General features: G+C 47.1%; 1 protein-coding gene across 5 annotated transcripts in view; it reads right to left on the bottom strand.

The window, feature by feature from the left end:
* rnf123 (ring finger protein 123) overlaps positions 1-15,503 on the bottom strand; it is a 120,670-nt gene that overhangs the window by 67,063 nt on the left and 38,104 nt on the right. For 4 of the 5 annotated variants that reach the window (XM_084349475.1, XM_084349476.1, XM_084349473.1 and 1 more), the window contains exons 32-37: positions 14,048-14,074; positions 10,599-10,738; positions 5,155-5,211; positions 4,201-4,332; positions 2,895-2,970; positions 2,453-2,537 (exon numbers count right to left, since the gene is read on the bottom strand). In XM_084349475.1, the coding sequence (XP_084205601.1) occupies positions 2,453-2,537; positions 2,895-2,970; positions 4,201-4,332; positions 5,155-5,211; positions 10,599-10,738; positions 14,048-14,074 (517 nt within the window). The remainder of the gene's footprint in view (positions 1-2,452; positions 2,538-2,894; positions 2,971-4,200; positions 4,333-5,154; positions 5,212-10,598; positions 10,739-14,047; positions 14,075-15,503) is intronic. The other variant, XM_084349474.1, reaches the window with a different exon arrangement.

The raw sequence follows: 15,503 nt of genomic DNA, 5'->3' as shown, positions 1-15,503 counted from the left end.
AAATCAATACAGCCTTCACTGTGTGGTCCTCAGAGCTGGGATCATCTGCAGGAGGCCCTGACACAGTCAGAGGTGATGTCAGGGTATGTAAGTTGATCCTGTTGGTCAGTGAGTCTTCTTCAGTCTCAGTGAGATGATGGTTCCTGTGTCTGTATGATGGGAGGCTTCATGCAGCTCAGTCTGAGGTCACGTGATGAGTCAGACATCAGTCACAGGATGTGATTCCTGTCCGTCGGTGGTTTTCTTTGGCACCAGCCGCAGCTTTTATTGTCTGCTAATTGAATTTTCCGCACAGCGCAGCCCATCGACAGCCTGTGATACGCCCCGCTGAGGCCTTCATCATGTGGATGTGAGTGTGTGTTCATACATGTGTGAGTCAGTGCGTCAGCACCAGAACCATCTGCAGCTTCTCCACAGATCCTGGACCTGAACAACTTGTGAGCTCCATGTTCACCTGCTGCCTGGATACATTCCTCAGGTATTTAAATAAAGTTTCACTTATATTTTATTCCAGGTGAAGTTTTTTAAGCCTTTGATTGTTTTCAGTTGTGTTCCTCTGTCTCTCCTCGTCTTCACTGATCAGCTGCTGTGTCCCCGAGGTAAATAAAGACGTCCTGGACTGAGGAGGGTAAATGTGATTCTTTCCAGATTAAAGCTAATTATCCAGCTAACCACAGACACAAACAGCCTTCAGCCACATCAAGACTCTGTTCCACACTTTAATCCAAATAATCCTCCACACAGCGTCACTGTGGACACAGTCTTAAGTACGGTGGCCTGAAGGGGTCTTCTCCCATTACACCATTTAACAAAGCTGATTTCTTCTCACCACCGTCTCACGCTGATCCCCAAACAGCCATCAGACCTTCACAGTGTCGCTCTGAGCTGATGAGTGTGGAGTCACTGGAGGAACGGCTGCGTTCATCAAAGCTCCATGAAGCTGAGACTCAGTGGAGCCACGTCAGACTCAACATGTCTGACTTTTACTGATGTGGTGACACAGCAAACATCATCCACAGCTGAGCAGGAGTCTCATCATCTGTTCATGTTGTAGTTCAATTCAAATTAAATTTGACGCAGCAGCAACAAACTGTGCAGACAATAACATGAAGGAGCAGCACGAGGTGGGAGGTTCAAAAGAATAGACAGTGACCTCTGACCTCTGACCACCAATATCAATCAGTTCATCTTTCAGACTGACTGAACGTTTGTGCCTGAAGAAATGCCCTCGAGGCTGCAGAGGACAGTGAAGAGCTGCAGCCTCGTTCTGCTTTACAGAAGAACCGCAGAGAAACACTGACGTCTGTCTGACTGTTACAAATGTAAACTGCAGAATCAGATTGTATAAAAAGCGTGTGAAAACATCCTGTGATGAAAAGTTCACAGACAATAATCAGAACCTGATCAGCAGATATCATCAGCTGATACCGGCCCATCACAGATATATTGATATTGGCTCAAACCTTTTTGTTTTAAAGAAGCTCTGAAGTCATTTCAGACAAAGTTTACTGATAAACTGTAAAATGTCGTTCAGCCTCTGATACACATCTGTCACAAGTGCTTGATAACCACATCTGTACATCAGCTGATAGATCAATACCGACATTTTCTTCTCTTTAACATCAGAATCTCACATCTGCTCAAAATTCATCCAAATCTCTTGTTTTACAAACTTCCTGCAGTTATTATGTTCAATGATTTTCTCATCTCACATTTTATCAGCCATTCTGTGTTTTGCATTAAATATGAAAATGTGTCACTTGTTTACTCAATGATAGAAAAAAAGGTTGTGAACCGTCAGATCAACTGACTTCAGCCTTCAGTGTATCATTAAAGAGTTTCAGTCACAGAGAATCATCTCATATAACATGAAGTGAAGACTCATGTTATCAGACACCACGCTGGATTTAATGACTCAATAATTATCTTTACAAGACGAAGGTAAAGCGTCAGAGTTGAGCTCTGAACTCAGCTGACATCTAACAAACTCTGCAGCCGGACGACAGCTGCTGTTCACCTCAGAGACCAGAACCACGAAACAAATGTCTCTGAGCTGAGACTCAGGACCCTCTGAGAGCTGCTGCGTCTGCTAATTGAATTTCCCGCACAGCGCAGCCCATCGACAGCCTGTGATACGCCTCGCTGAGGCCTTCAGTATGTGGGTGTGAGTGTGTGTTAACACATGTGTGAGTCAGTGCGTCAGCACCAGAACCATCTGCAGATTCTCCACAGATCCTGGACCTGAACAACCGAATAATGATGACCATCTCATCATTTCAGGTCAGCTGACTGAAGACGAGCTCCGTTAGCTTCTCAGTGAACTCAACCAACATCAGGAGCATCAACTGCAACCAACTGTCCATCAGAGATCTACTGTACGTCCACACAGGCTCAGGTGCATCATGGGTAAAAATCCTGTTCACACTCACACACAGAAGAGAAGCTGTCTTACCCCTGTCTGTCTCCGTCAACCAGGATCCGGACCAGGATGCCTGTAACAGCCACCAGGATGGGGTAGTGGTCCACACTCTCCAGACCTGCAGCGCGCACACACACACACACACACACACACACACACACACACACACACGCACACACACACACACACACACACACACACACACACATACACACACGCACACACACACACACACACATACACACACTCTCTCTTAATATTGACACAGATGTGATCTGATGACTTAAAGAGGTTAGCGTAGCTGCTGTAGCCTCAATGCTAACAGAGCTGGAGAGTTTATTTCATTAAAACAAACAAAGAACGACTCTGAGGTGTGCGTGTGTGTGTGTGCGTGCGTGTCTGTGTGTGGGTGTATGCGTGCATGTGTGCATGCGTGCATGCATGCGCATGTGTGTGTGTGTGCGTGCGTGTGTACCTGGCAGTCTCAGGTTGACGACTCGATCAAACAGGTTCTTCTCTGCTGTCACTCTGTTTAACACCTGGTTGAGCAGCTACAGCAGAAGAAGAATCACAATCAGACTCAACTTAAAGATCTTCCCTCTCTCTGCTACGCTGAAGATGAAGAAGATGAAGATGATGACATGATGCAGACCAACACCCGAGGCTGCATGAGCGTCTCATCAGAAGACAGAACAGTTCAGCCTGTTGTCATCTCGTCTCTAACAGCTCATTCAGTCACAGATGTGTTTCTGTCTCACTCAGTGATTCTTCTTCTTCTCTTCTTCTTCTTCTTGTTTCCTTCTTCTTCTTCCTCTTGTTTTCTTCTTCTTCTCTTCTTCTACTTCTTCTACTTCTTCTTCTCTTCCTCTTGTTTTCTTCTTCTTCTCTTCTTCTTCTTCCCGTTTTCTTCTTCTTCTCTTCTTCTACTTCTTCTACTTCTTCTTCTCTTCCTCTTGTTTTCTTCTTCTTCTCTTCTTCTTATTGTTTTCTTCTTCTTGTTTTCTTCTTCTTGTTTTCTTCTTCTTTTTCCTCTTGTTTTCTTCTTCTTCTCTTCTTCCTCTTGTTTTCTTCTTCTTCTCTTCTTCCTCTTGTTTTCTTCTTCTTCTCTTCTTCCTCTTGTTTTCTTCTTCTTGTTTTCTTCTTCTTTTTCCTCTTGTTTTCTTCTTCTTCTCTTCTTCTTGTTTTCTTCTTCTTTTTCCTCTTGTTTTCTTCTTCTTCTCTTCTTCCTCTTGTTTTCTTCTTCTTCTCTTCTTCTACTTCTTCTTCCTCTTGTTTTCTTCTTCTTCTCTTCTTCCTCTTGTTTTCTTCTTCTTCTCTTCTTCTACTTCTTCTTCCTCTTGTTTTCTTCTTCTTCTCTTCTTCCTCTTGTTTTCTTCTTCTTCTCTTCTTCCTCTTGTTTTCTTCTTCTCTTCTTCTTCCTCTTGTTTTCTTCTTCTTCTCTTGTTCTCCCTCTTTGTCTTCTCATCCTTCTTCTTCTTATTGTTAGTATTAATTCACTACAGGTAAAATTCTTCTAACTGACTTCAGTGAAAGTAATGGATGTAGTTAAAGTATTTATTAAACTAAATGGATCCAGTGTTTAACACCTGTATCTAGTTTATAAACAAACTGTGAGGATGAAGTTAATGTAGCGGAGAACAAGAACAGTTTAGTGTAAGACAGAAATACTCAAGTCACCTACAGGTACCACAAAGTTAAGTACATGTACTTAGTTACTTTCTGCAGTAACAGCCGAACAGCGACTCATCCTGACTCGCTGTGTTCTGATCCACTGAACTGACCTGAGCGAGTCGTCTGAGCAGCAGCTCAGCAGACGGACGGGACCAGTCGAGGAAGATCTCGGGAACCAGAGTGACCGTCATCTCAAGCACCCGCAGCAGGCTGACCGACAGGTCGAAGCAGGTTGCACACACCTGGAACATCGTGCGACATCATCAACGTACAGGTCAGCTGACACTGACAGGTGAACAGGTGACAGGCTGGAGTGAAACACTCCATCAGAGCCAAAGTTGATGCTTTTATGTCTTTAAAGATTTTCACTGTTCACCAGTTCATCGATTATTAAAATGTTTCTTCTCCCAGCAGAATAATTCATTTACTGACTCATCATGTGAATATTAACAAACCTTACAGTTAACCAGCTGGACTTTAACATCCTGAGGGGTCAAACATGTATTTTCTACTGAGATGAACCTACAGAACTTTTCAGATGACCTGATGTGAATTTTCTTCTACGTTTAAACGTCAGAAGATAATTTAATGTTTACTGTGAATTCTAATTAAAGTGATCACAAACACCGCGAACACAACCCACACCGGACTGTCAGAACCGGTCCACATAGCAGAGTCAAGCTCCAGGTAATTTAAAGGCCTTCATGGATGTGACAGGTGTGTAGGTGATGTAGGGGATGTAGGGGATGTAGGGGATGTAGGGGATGTAGGTGATGTAGGTGATGTAGGTGATGTAGATGATGTAGGGGATGTAGGTGATGTAGGGGATGTAGGGGATGTAGGTGATGTAGTGGATGTAGGTGATGTAGGTGATGTAGGGGATGTAGGGGATGTAGGGGATGTAGGTGATGTAGGGGATGTAGGTGATGTAGGTGATGTAGGGGATGTAGGTGATGTAGGTGATGTAGGTGATGTAGGGGATGTAGGTGATGTAGGTGATGTAGGGGATGTAGGGGATGTAGGTGATGTAGGGGATGTAGGTGATGTAGGGGATGTGTGGTTACCTTCAGCTGACGAGTGTCCACAAAGTTTCTCTCTGGACGTTCTGCTGCCTGCTGGATCTGAGGAGAGGAGAGGAGAGGAGAGGAGAGGAGAGGAGAGGAGAGGAGAGAGGGGAGGAGAGGAGAGGAGAGGAGAGAGGAGAGAGGAGGGAGGAGAGAGGAGGTTTGGTTTTCAAAGTCCCTTTATTTACAGCTCTCAGGAGAAACATCACTGTCACCTCATCATTTGAGGCTACAACAGAAAAGTTTCAGAAATAGATCATTAATTCCCCGGCCCCACAGAGCAGAGAGCTCCGCCCACAGCCCAGGTCTGACTGAAAGCCAGAGTATTGTCCACCATTTTAAAATAAGCATGTTCGACCTGCAGTCGGGCCTTCACCAACCCCTTCAAGACCGGCAGCAGCTCCACACTGCCGACGCCCTGAGCGAGGTTCCTGCGAGTCAGCCAGATGGCTAACTGCACTCAGAAAGTTCACCAGGGTGTGCAGTCTTTCTTTTTGCACAATACTTTGGACCAAAGATAAACGAAACAAAACTGAAATCCTTCCCCAGTCCCTGGGGGAACATTCCAGTGAGTCGAGGACACTCAACAAACAGATGCACAAGTGTTTCTGTTTGTGTGCAGAACCCACACCCTCCCTCAGCTCAGGATCAAGGTGCGCTCTCTATCTGTTTGTAGCTATCGCCCCATGTACAATCCTCCACTGGAGGTCTGCTGTCCGCTTTTCAACGGGCAGCTTGTACAGAGACCGCCAACGGCCTTTCGGGGAAAAGTCTGGACCCAAAAACTCGGCCCACTTCGACTCCCTCACTCCTGCCAAGGTGCTCAGGTTGAGAACCTTCACACAGGCCTGGTAAAGGTCTTTTGTTCCAGTGTCCTGAAACTTGTCGTGTCGAGGAGTTTCAAAAGACAGCAACTGTCCTCCTCCCTGCTGCCACTGCCCCAGAGCCGGGGTGATGGACACAGAAGGAAAACCATATTCACCCTCCTCACTCCACTGTTCAAGGTTCAGACGGTCTTCCACAAATCCAGAGGAGAGGAGGGAGAGAGGAGGGAGGATGGAGGAGGGAGGAGGGAGGAGGGAGGAGAGAGGAGGGAGGATGGAGGAGGGAGGAGGGAGGAGGGAGGAGAGAGGAGGGAGGAGAGAGGAGGGAGGAGGGAGGAGGGAGGAGAGAGGAGGGAGGATGGAGGAGGGAGGAGGGAGGAGGGAGGAGAGAGGAGGGAGGAGAGAGGAGGGAGGAGGGAGGAGGGAGGAGAGAGGAGGGAGGAGGGAGGAGAGAGGAGGGAGGATGGAGGAGGGAGGATGGAGGAGGGAGGAGGGAGGAGGGAGGAGAGAGGAGGGAGGAGGGAGGAGGGAGGAGGGAGGAGAGAGGAGGGAGGATGGAGGAGGGAGGAGGGAGGAGGGAGGATGGAGGAGGGAGGAGGGAGGAGGGAGGAGAGAGGAGGGAGGAGGGAGGAGGGAGGAGGGAGGAGAGAGGAGGGAGGAGGGAGGATGGAGGAGGGAGGAGGGAGGAGGGAGGAGAGAGGAGGGAGGAGGGAGGGAGGAGAGAGGAGGGAGGATGGAGGAGAGAGGAGGGAGGAGGGAGGAGGGAGAGGATGGAGGAGGGAGGAGGGAGAGGAGAGAGGAGGAGGAGGGAGGAGGGAGGAGAGAGGAGGGAGGAGGGAGGGGGAGGAGAGAGGAGAGAGGAGGGAGGAGAGAGGAGGGAGGAGGGAGGAGGGAGGAGGGAGGGAGGAGGGAGAGGATGGAGGAGGGAGAGGAGGGAGGAGGGAGGAGGGAGGAGGGAGGAGAGAGGAGGGAGGAGGGAGGAGGGAGAGGAGGGAGGAGGGAGGAGAGAGGAGAGAGGAGGGAGGAGGGAGGAGGGAGGAGAGAGGAGAGAGGAGGGAGGAGGGAGGAGGGAGAGGAGGGAGGAGGGAGGAGGGAGGATGGAGGAGAGAGGAGGGAGGAGGGAGGAGGGAGAGGAGGGAGGAGGGAGGAGGGAGGAGGGAGGAGAGAGGAGGGAGGAGGGAGGAGGGAGAGGAGGGAGGAGGGAGGAGAGAGGAGGGAGGAGGGAGGAGGGAGGAGGGAGGGAGGAGGAGGGAGGAGGGAGGAGGGAGGAGGGAGGAGAGAGGAGGGAGGAGGGGGAGGGGAGGAGAGAGGAGGGAGGAGGGAGGAGAGAGGAGGGAGGATGGAGGAGGGAGGATGGAGGAGGGAGGAGGGAGGAGGGAGGAGAGAGGAGGGAGGAGGGAGGAGGGAGGAGGGAGGAGAGAGGAGGGAGGATGGAGGAGGGAGGAGGGAGGAGGGGAGGATGGTGGAGGGAGGGGAGGAGAGAGGTGGGAGGAGGGAGGAGGGAGGAGGGAGGATGGAGGAGGGAGGAGGGAGGAGGGGAGAGAGGTGGAGGAGGGAGGGAGGTGAGTGGAGGGAGGATGGAGGAGAGAGGAGGGAGGAGGGAGGAGGGAGAGGATGGAGGAGGGAGGAGGGAGAGGAGAGAGGAGGGAGGAGGGAGGAGGGAGGAGAGAGGAGGGTGGAGGGAGGGGGGAGGTGAGTGGAGAGGGAGGGAGGAGAGAGGAGGGAGGAGGGAGGAGGGAGGAGGGAGGGAGGAGGGAGTGGATGGTGGAGGGAGTGGAGGGTGGAGGGAGGAGGGAGGAGTGAGGAGGGTGGAGGGAGGTGGGAGAGGAGGGGGAGGGAGGAGAGTGGAGAGTGGAGGGGAGGAGGGAGGAGGGAGGAGAGAGGAGAGAGGAGGGAGGAGGGAGGAGGGAGGAGGGAGGTGGGAGGAGGGTGGATGGTGGAGGAGGTGGTGGAGGGAGGTGGGAGAGGAGGGTGGAGGGAGGAGGGAGGTGAGAGGTGGGAGGAGGGAGGAGGGAGAGGTGGGAGGAGGGTGGTGAGAGGAGGGAGGAGGGTGGTGGGAGGAGTGAGGAGTGAGGTGGGTGGTGGGAGGAGGGAGGGAGGGTGGGAGGAGGGAGGAGGGGGTGGAGGAGAGGAGGGAGGAGGGAGGAGGGAGGGAGGGAGGTGGGAGGAGGGGTGAGGAGGGAGGAGGAGGGAGGGAGGAGGGAGGAGGGAGACAGAATGCTGCTGTTCTGTCTGAACTTAATAAACACTGATGGTCAGCAGCAGAAACCTGCTGCAGCTCCGACAGGCTACACTGCTAGATGCTTACGGCAGCAGGCTAACGTGAGCTAACTGTCAGTAGACACAGCTGAGGCTGATGTGATGTCATCATGTTTCACTGGGATCAGCACAGTGATGACAGTTGATCCTGACGGGAACGTGAACGTCTCAGAGACGATGACATGTTTTACAGCCGGCTGCCGACGGAGCTGAAACTCTGCTGCAGCTTGTTTGAGGAGTAAATGCTGAGTGTGGTGCTTCAGTGAGGACAATAACTGCTGCTGAGCTGAAAATAGCAGATATTCCCACAGGATGAGGATCAATCAGAATACTAAGTGGTGCTAAATTGGATGATTCAGAGTATTACTGAGGATTTATTCTACAAGCCAAAATAATCTCATTAGAGGGAAACAAACAAAACACTCCATGCTATTTTTAATGTGGGCAACCTCGTGCATCAGTGCTGCTCCGACTGATTTACGCCTCGTTCACACACCGTTTGTTTTATGATTACAGACGTACGACTCCTAGTGTTCAACGCAAGGAAATACGGATGTACAGATGGATAGAAACGCCACTGCTAACACGAGAGAGGAGTTCATATCCTGGTTTTATTTGCTCATGAAGCATCGAGACAATAAACAGGACTAATAAGACACGGAGACGGATCAGTGAGGAGGTTGTGAAGTCGGTTCTGTAAAAATGTGTGGACCACTGACGTTACACATGCTGTGTTATGTGTAATGTTCGCTTAATATGTCATCCGACTTTTCACTAGAATAGAAATAGAGCTGTATTACATTCATTCATCAGTCAGATAATTAGATTTTATGCTAACTTCCTGTCGCTCACAGTGAAAAGGTCTGAACACCAGAATCAGGCAGAATCATTCTGTAGATCTTCTGAATTGTATTTTGGAGTCTGTCATTTCCTGAAAATAATGGTGTCACGATTTCGATTTTAAATCGAAATCGATCGAAATTAATTCACAATCTCGAACATCGAATTAAAAAACAGAATTGTCGATGCTGCCACGCCCCCACGTCACGTCCGGTCGGCTTGCCAAGGGGAAAAAATCACACACGTGTTGAAGTGCTGCGAGTCAACCTCCTCTAACTTTGCTACTAGCTTAGCCAGTAGCTGTTAGCTACAGCCAATCAAACGACAGCATGGTGTTACACCGTTCCTGTTCGGCTCCCGGGCCGTGGTCGGGAAGCACAGGGGAGATGATTTCCTCCAGGGCCGAAGTTTGTGTTTACCTTCGGGGTGAACCCCCTTTCACGTGTTGAGCTGGTGGGGAAATAATACCAGGGAGCTTTGCTGTATCTGAGGAGCCGTCGCCTTTATTCAGCCAGACTGCAGCCTGTGTTGAACACTTTATTGCTGCTGTCGCTGCTGCTGCTCCTTTCTTCTCCTTCCTCTCCCATTCATTCACTGTCCACACTCACTCTCGCTCGCCCACTCACACCTTACGCACCTTGTGTCCAACTGTTGGAAATAGTTTGTTAAGACACTTCTTGTTCAGAGACGACTGTGGACATGGCTGTTTTATTCTTTTGTTTGTTTCGTTGTGAACGAAACGTTTCAACGTTTCATCCAATAACAGTCCTCTTAATTTGTACCAGAGGATGTAGCAGGATGTACAGAGACACACCTCTATAACTTTCACTCCTGTGGAACTGGATCGATCTTTATGCAGAGTGTATTTTCTGATGTCCTACAGCTGCTCTGACTCTGGACAGATAGCTTTACCTGTAGCTAAAGTTACCGCTAACTCCTGCTAATGTAGCTGCCGTTAGCTAGTTTGCTTGTAACGGTCACATTTGCTGCTGTCAATGTTTCTATTTCTGACCACTTCTGTGTTTTTGTTCACTTCACCTCTGCTGCTGCTGTCAAATGTTTCTTGAGCTGCCATTGGATACTTTTTAGCCAAAGATATGCACCCTATCGTTTGTCTTATTTGATTTTCTAAGTATATTTATTTTATTCATGAAATGTTTTATAGAAATTGCAGAAAAGTTGGATACATATTCGTACATTATTTTCGATTTGAACATTTTGTATTTTTTTGAGAGAAATCCTGAATAAATGCGTCATGTTTCCAAACTCGAAAATAAGCGTTTAAATAATCGTAATTTCAATATTGACCAAAATAATCGTGATTATAATTTTTACCATAATCGAGCAGCCCTTTTACAGAGTCATAAATCAGCAGTGATCATGTCCCTGCTGTCAGAGTGAAGACATGTTACTCTGTAAACATCGATCTTCAGTCCTGAGCTGCAGGAACAAACCCAGCACTGACTCCATGTTGTTCTGTTCACATGATGTGAACATACAGACCACGTTACGTCCTCTCACCTCTTGGATCATGCCGATGAACTCGGAGAAGGCCCAGTTGAGCTGGTTCAGGACGCTGTTGAGGAAGGAGGCGGCCATGTCTTTGTCCAGACTCAGCAGCTCCGCCATGTGTCTCTGCAGCAGCAGCGAAGGACACGGCTCTAAACCAATCAAATGAGAGAGGAGGTGTTAACAGGCGTCAGAGGAGCTGAGACGTCGAGGCAGGTTCATCACAGCAGGTCCTCAAGTCTAACACAGAAACATCACGACACGAACACTCAGAGTTCAGGTACGGAAAACGTTTTCTTCAGAGCGAAACAGCTTCTCCATGTTCACTGGGAACTTCTCCACCGGGTCTAATAAACTGTTAAACCAAGAAACCCGCTCACACTGGGTCTAATGAACAGGGTTTAATGAACAGCATCATCTCAGCACTGTGGCAAACACTGTAATGACCTCATGTGGAAAAGACCAGAGCTTTGTAACAGTAACACAGTGACTGATGGTGTAAAAAACAAGGGAAATGTGCTTTTAGAACAAACTGGTAAACAATAAGACTTAATCAATTATTTAATAGTTGCTTGGTCTAAAATGTGATAAAATGGTGAAAAATGTCGATCAGTGTTTGGTCTTCACACAATTTATACTTATTCCCTAAAAATAACTGAACTGATTAATCGATTATCTAAATAAATGGTAATTAATTTAACAATTGGTAACTAATGGATCAATTGCTGTGGCTGTAATGAAGTTGACAGATTATCTACCGATGAGAGCAGATCTGCTGTCAGCTGTCATATTTATATTAATTTTAAAGCTCTGGTCTACGATCTGAGAAAGATTTGAAAAAAGCACCCCCCCCCACACACCCCCCCCCCCCCAACAAGCACCAAGAGCAACAAGCCGGCAGAAACCAAATACAGCAGCTTTGACTGCGGAGTAACGATGTCGGATTCACAGGTAAAGTTATTACAATGCACGTTGAAACTCACGTAAATCTTGTAAGTCATTACAATGTCCACAGCTAAGCTCCACAGCCAAGCTAGGGTAACGTCATTAGCATGTTACAGCTACGTAATAAGTTACAACAGCTAAGTTAGCCACTTCTAAAAGTTACTGAGGGCCAAGAGACTAACAGATGCTGCCGTCAGCTTTCATCACAACGATCGCTTCCACATCGTGGCTGAAAAACAAACCTTCATGAGCCTCGGACCAGCTGTGTGTGTCCCAGCTGCTGTCTGAGCAGCACCGCGACACAAACGTGCCGTAAACCGTGATCTCTTGTTTATGACAGATAAGACACACAAATACACACATCGTAACGTGTATATGATAATCCATCATATTGATTTAGCAAAGGCTTCGTTGAACACAAACGGACAGGACCGGGAGGAGGGTTAGCAAAACAGCTGAGCAGTGACCGGGCGAGAGGTTGTTATGGAGAAATAAATCCGGACAAATAAAATAAAAATCCGGAAATAAATCCGAAACCTCTCCGCTTCACGTTGGGGTTTCATTCCTCCATTCATTCATCTTACTTGCTGCTTCATTTAGCTGCCACGAGCAAATAAATAGGCTGATTTGGTGCAAACATGATAGCAATGTTAGCTTGTTGTTAGCTTACAATGCTAGCATAGAGGCTAATGTCTCCGTCGAACAAGTAAACAAGTGTTGACAACACTGCAGAGACAGACACCGTCTAATAACAGAAACAAACTAACGGCAGCTTCACAGTCATCAGCAGCATCGGCATGAAAGTTATCTGTGTCACAACATCCACAATAAAGACGAAGGTTACCTGCTCAGCGCCAAACAAACCTCTTGACCGCTTGTAGTTTCAAATGCGGAAGTAGGTCAGGACGAGACGTGAGCAGGAGCAGGAGAGTGAGCGAGGGGATTGGATGGAAAAATTGACCAATAGCAGCCATGCGGACCGGATGCTCCTATTGGTCAATTTCTTTTCAGTTTTGCAGGCGCTAGAGAGAACGGATTTATCTGGTTCCTTTTACTCTTCACATTGTGTAGGTGGTACTATTGGGCCATAACCACCATCTAAATAATGTTAATAATAATGATCAATCTTTCAAATCGTAGCCCATAGCTTTAAGAGTGATGTCATTGTTTTGTAGGTCATGTATTATAATGGTGCCCCGTATGAGAAAATGAATACATGAATATTCTGTTGTTACAGCGACTGTGGAGCGTTTAGAGATGTTCTTATTTTAATGTGAACTGTTACTTTAAATAAAACAATGAACCAATGAATCAGTGAATCAATGAATCAGTGAGATGAGACGACGACAGCAGAGTGTGTTCACAGGACGCCATGCTTAAAATGACTCCACCATCTCATCTACTCTGAGGCTGAAGAACAAACAGAGAGGAGGAGGAAGAGGAAGAGGAAGAGGGAGGAGGAAGTGGAGGAGCAAGAGGAGGAGGAAGAGGAGGAGGAGAAGGAGGAGGAGCAGGAGGAGGAAGGAGGAGGAAGAGGAGGAGGAGGAGGAAGAGGAAGAGGGAGGAGGAAGTGGAGGAGCAGGAGGAGGAGGAGGAAGAGGAGGAGGAGGAGGAGGAGCAGGAGGAGGAAGGAGGAGGAGGAGGTGTCTGGAGAAGCAGTTCTCCTGTGGGACAGCTGATGTGCTACAGAAACACTGTGGAGTCATTAAGTCCAGTAATCCCAGTTTGTCCACGCTGTCCTCTGACTGCTGCGTCCATTATTATCCTGAAGACACACAGAGGTCACACCTCTGACAGGAAATGACTTTTACTCTGGAGGTACTTCCTCTATATCCTGTTTTATTCTGAAGGACCAAAACTGACAAATAAAGAAATAAATACGACTGAATGAATAAGACAGTGACAAAAATATTATTATAAAAATGGTGGAATAAATTACATTTAGATTTCTGATTTATTGATTTACCTACTTTGTATTTATTATCTTATTTGTTTACTTTCCCATTTAATTTTCAATTGTATTTATTATTTGATGAATCTTTCAGTGTATCTATCGAGTTCTGTATTATTTTCCCATAATGTCATTTCTGTATTTCCTTTTTGCACGTCTTCATGTATCTCTGCTTCTGTATGTAACTGAGCTTTATACTCACAGCTTTAGTTACTAGTTACTCCACAGTTAAATTAAAACACAGAGAATAAACTAACTGTATATGAAGCAGTATGATTATACCGCAGTATTTCTATTTCTAGAACTTTGGAAGAAAATACATTTTTCTCTTTAAAGATGACAAGTTTAATTAAGAGGTAATAAAATGCAGCTAATGTTAGCATCACTTGGAGATCGTTGTTGGTGGTGTCACAGCTTCACTCTCTAATTGGGATCACTGGTCCTGATGATCCACATCAACACAATCACACTGAGCAGCTTCATGTGACACAGAAACAAAGGTGGCAGCTGATAAAGAAAACAGAGAGCGGCCAACAGAACCGGGCGATGATGGAGAAGAACTTACTTTGGAAACTAGCAATGGACAGATCTCCTGAAAGACATGCAAATGAGAAGGCACACAGATGAAAGTCAATTAGCATGCAGGAGGCAGAAAATCACAATTAAGTGGAAAAGAAAGAGAAGCAGAAGAAGCTTGGAGGCACAGAGGACGATGACACGGCGAGCAGGATTAACACCAAATTAAATGATTAAAGGAGCATTCCCCCACACTCACTGAGCTCAGTATCTGCCTCATCTGTCTGAGGGCAGAGTTACCCTAGCGGAGCAGTTTACACTTCATGTAGGACAAATACATCAGAGTCATCCCATTTTGATTCAGAGGACACAACGTCTGAGCTCGTGTTTTCTCCTGTGGTTTGATACAACATGTAAGTGATGACGCTGTTAAAACTGAGGCTCATGGATTGTTACTATCGTTTGCCATTTTTATTTTGCACATTAGCCTTTTGAATCTCCCGTTTACACGTCCCATAGCTAATGTGGCTCGTGTCTGTTGTTGCAGGCCGGAGCAAAGTTGGAGTATTTCCTGGAAATGTCTGTAAAATTATCCTAAACGTCTCTCCCAGCCAGTCCCAAAGTAAATTCAAAGCTGCTGTTGAACCGTTTGCCGTACAGATGCGGGTCAGAGATCCATCTGTCTGTGTTTAGTTTCCTCTACAAATTGTTTTATGAAGCAGTTGTGGAGTAAAAACAGACAAAAGTTCACTTTCATGTTGAATCTTATCGACTTCGCTCGCAGACTTCCTGTTGTGGCCCACATCCCCTCTCTCCACCTGACTACACTCCCGTTTCCAGGATAATTTAAATGTTTGCTTCTTCTTCAGCTCATAGACTTCTTTCACCTGCGGACATTTTATGGCGAGTGTCCGATCAGTACTAAGCACGTGCAAGAGAAGAGGGGGAAGTGAGACGTCTCCCTCCTTAACATTCATTTGGACCACTCGCCCAATCAGACAGGTGAGTTACCATTTTGACTCAGTGGGTTTAAATAGAAAGTGAAGCTAACAGCATGAAAATAAAACGAGGTGACCTGAAAATGAATCTCTCAAAAGGGAGAAGAACGAGGAGAATAAACCTGTTGATGAAGATTCTCAGTCATCCAGGTCCTGGTACCTCTAGGTGCTGTATCGTAGTCAACTGGACTTGTTTCAGTGGTTTGAAGACGACTCATCTCTCATCCAAGAGGCTTCTTCACTTCTAACTAACTGGAGGACTGCAGACTTTTAAACTCTGTGTGGGAGTGTCCGTATATAGTGTGGGAGTGTCCTTATATAGTATGGGAGTGTCCTTAAAGTGTGTGGGACTGTCCTTATATAGTATGGGAGTGTCCTTACAGAGCGTGGGAGTGTCCTTATATAGTATGGGAGTGTCCTTAAAGTGTGCGGGAGTGTCCTTATATAGTATGGGAGTGTCCTTACAGTGTGTGGGAGTGGCCTTATATAGTATGGGAGTGTCCTTAA

Source organism: Pagrus pagrus (assembly GCF_965226575.1).
Source record: "Pagrus pagrus genome assembly, chromosome: 3".
Classification (NCBI taxonomy): domain Eukaryota; kingdom Metazoa; phylum Chordata; class Actinopteri; order Spariformes; family Sparidae; genus Pagrus; species Pagrus pagrus.
This window is presented reverse-complemented; position numbering and strand designations above follow the sequence as displayed.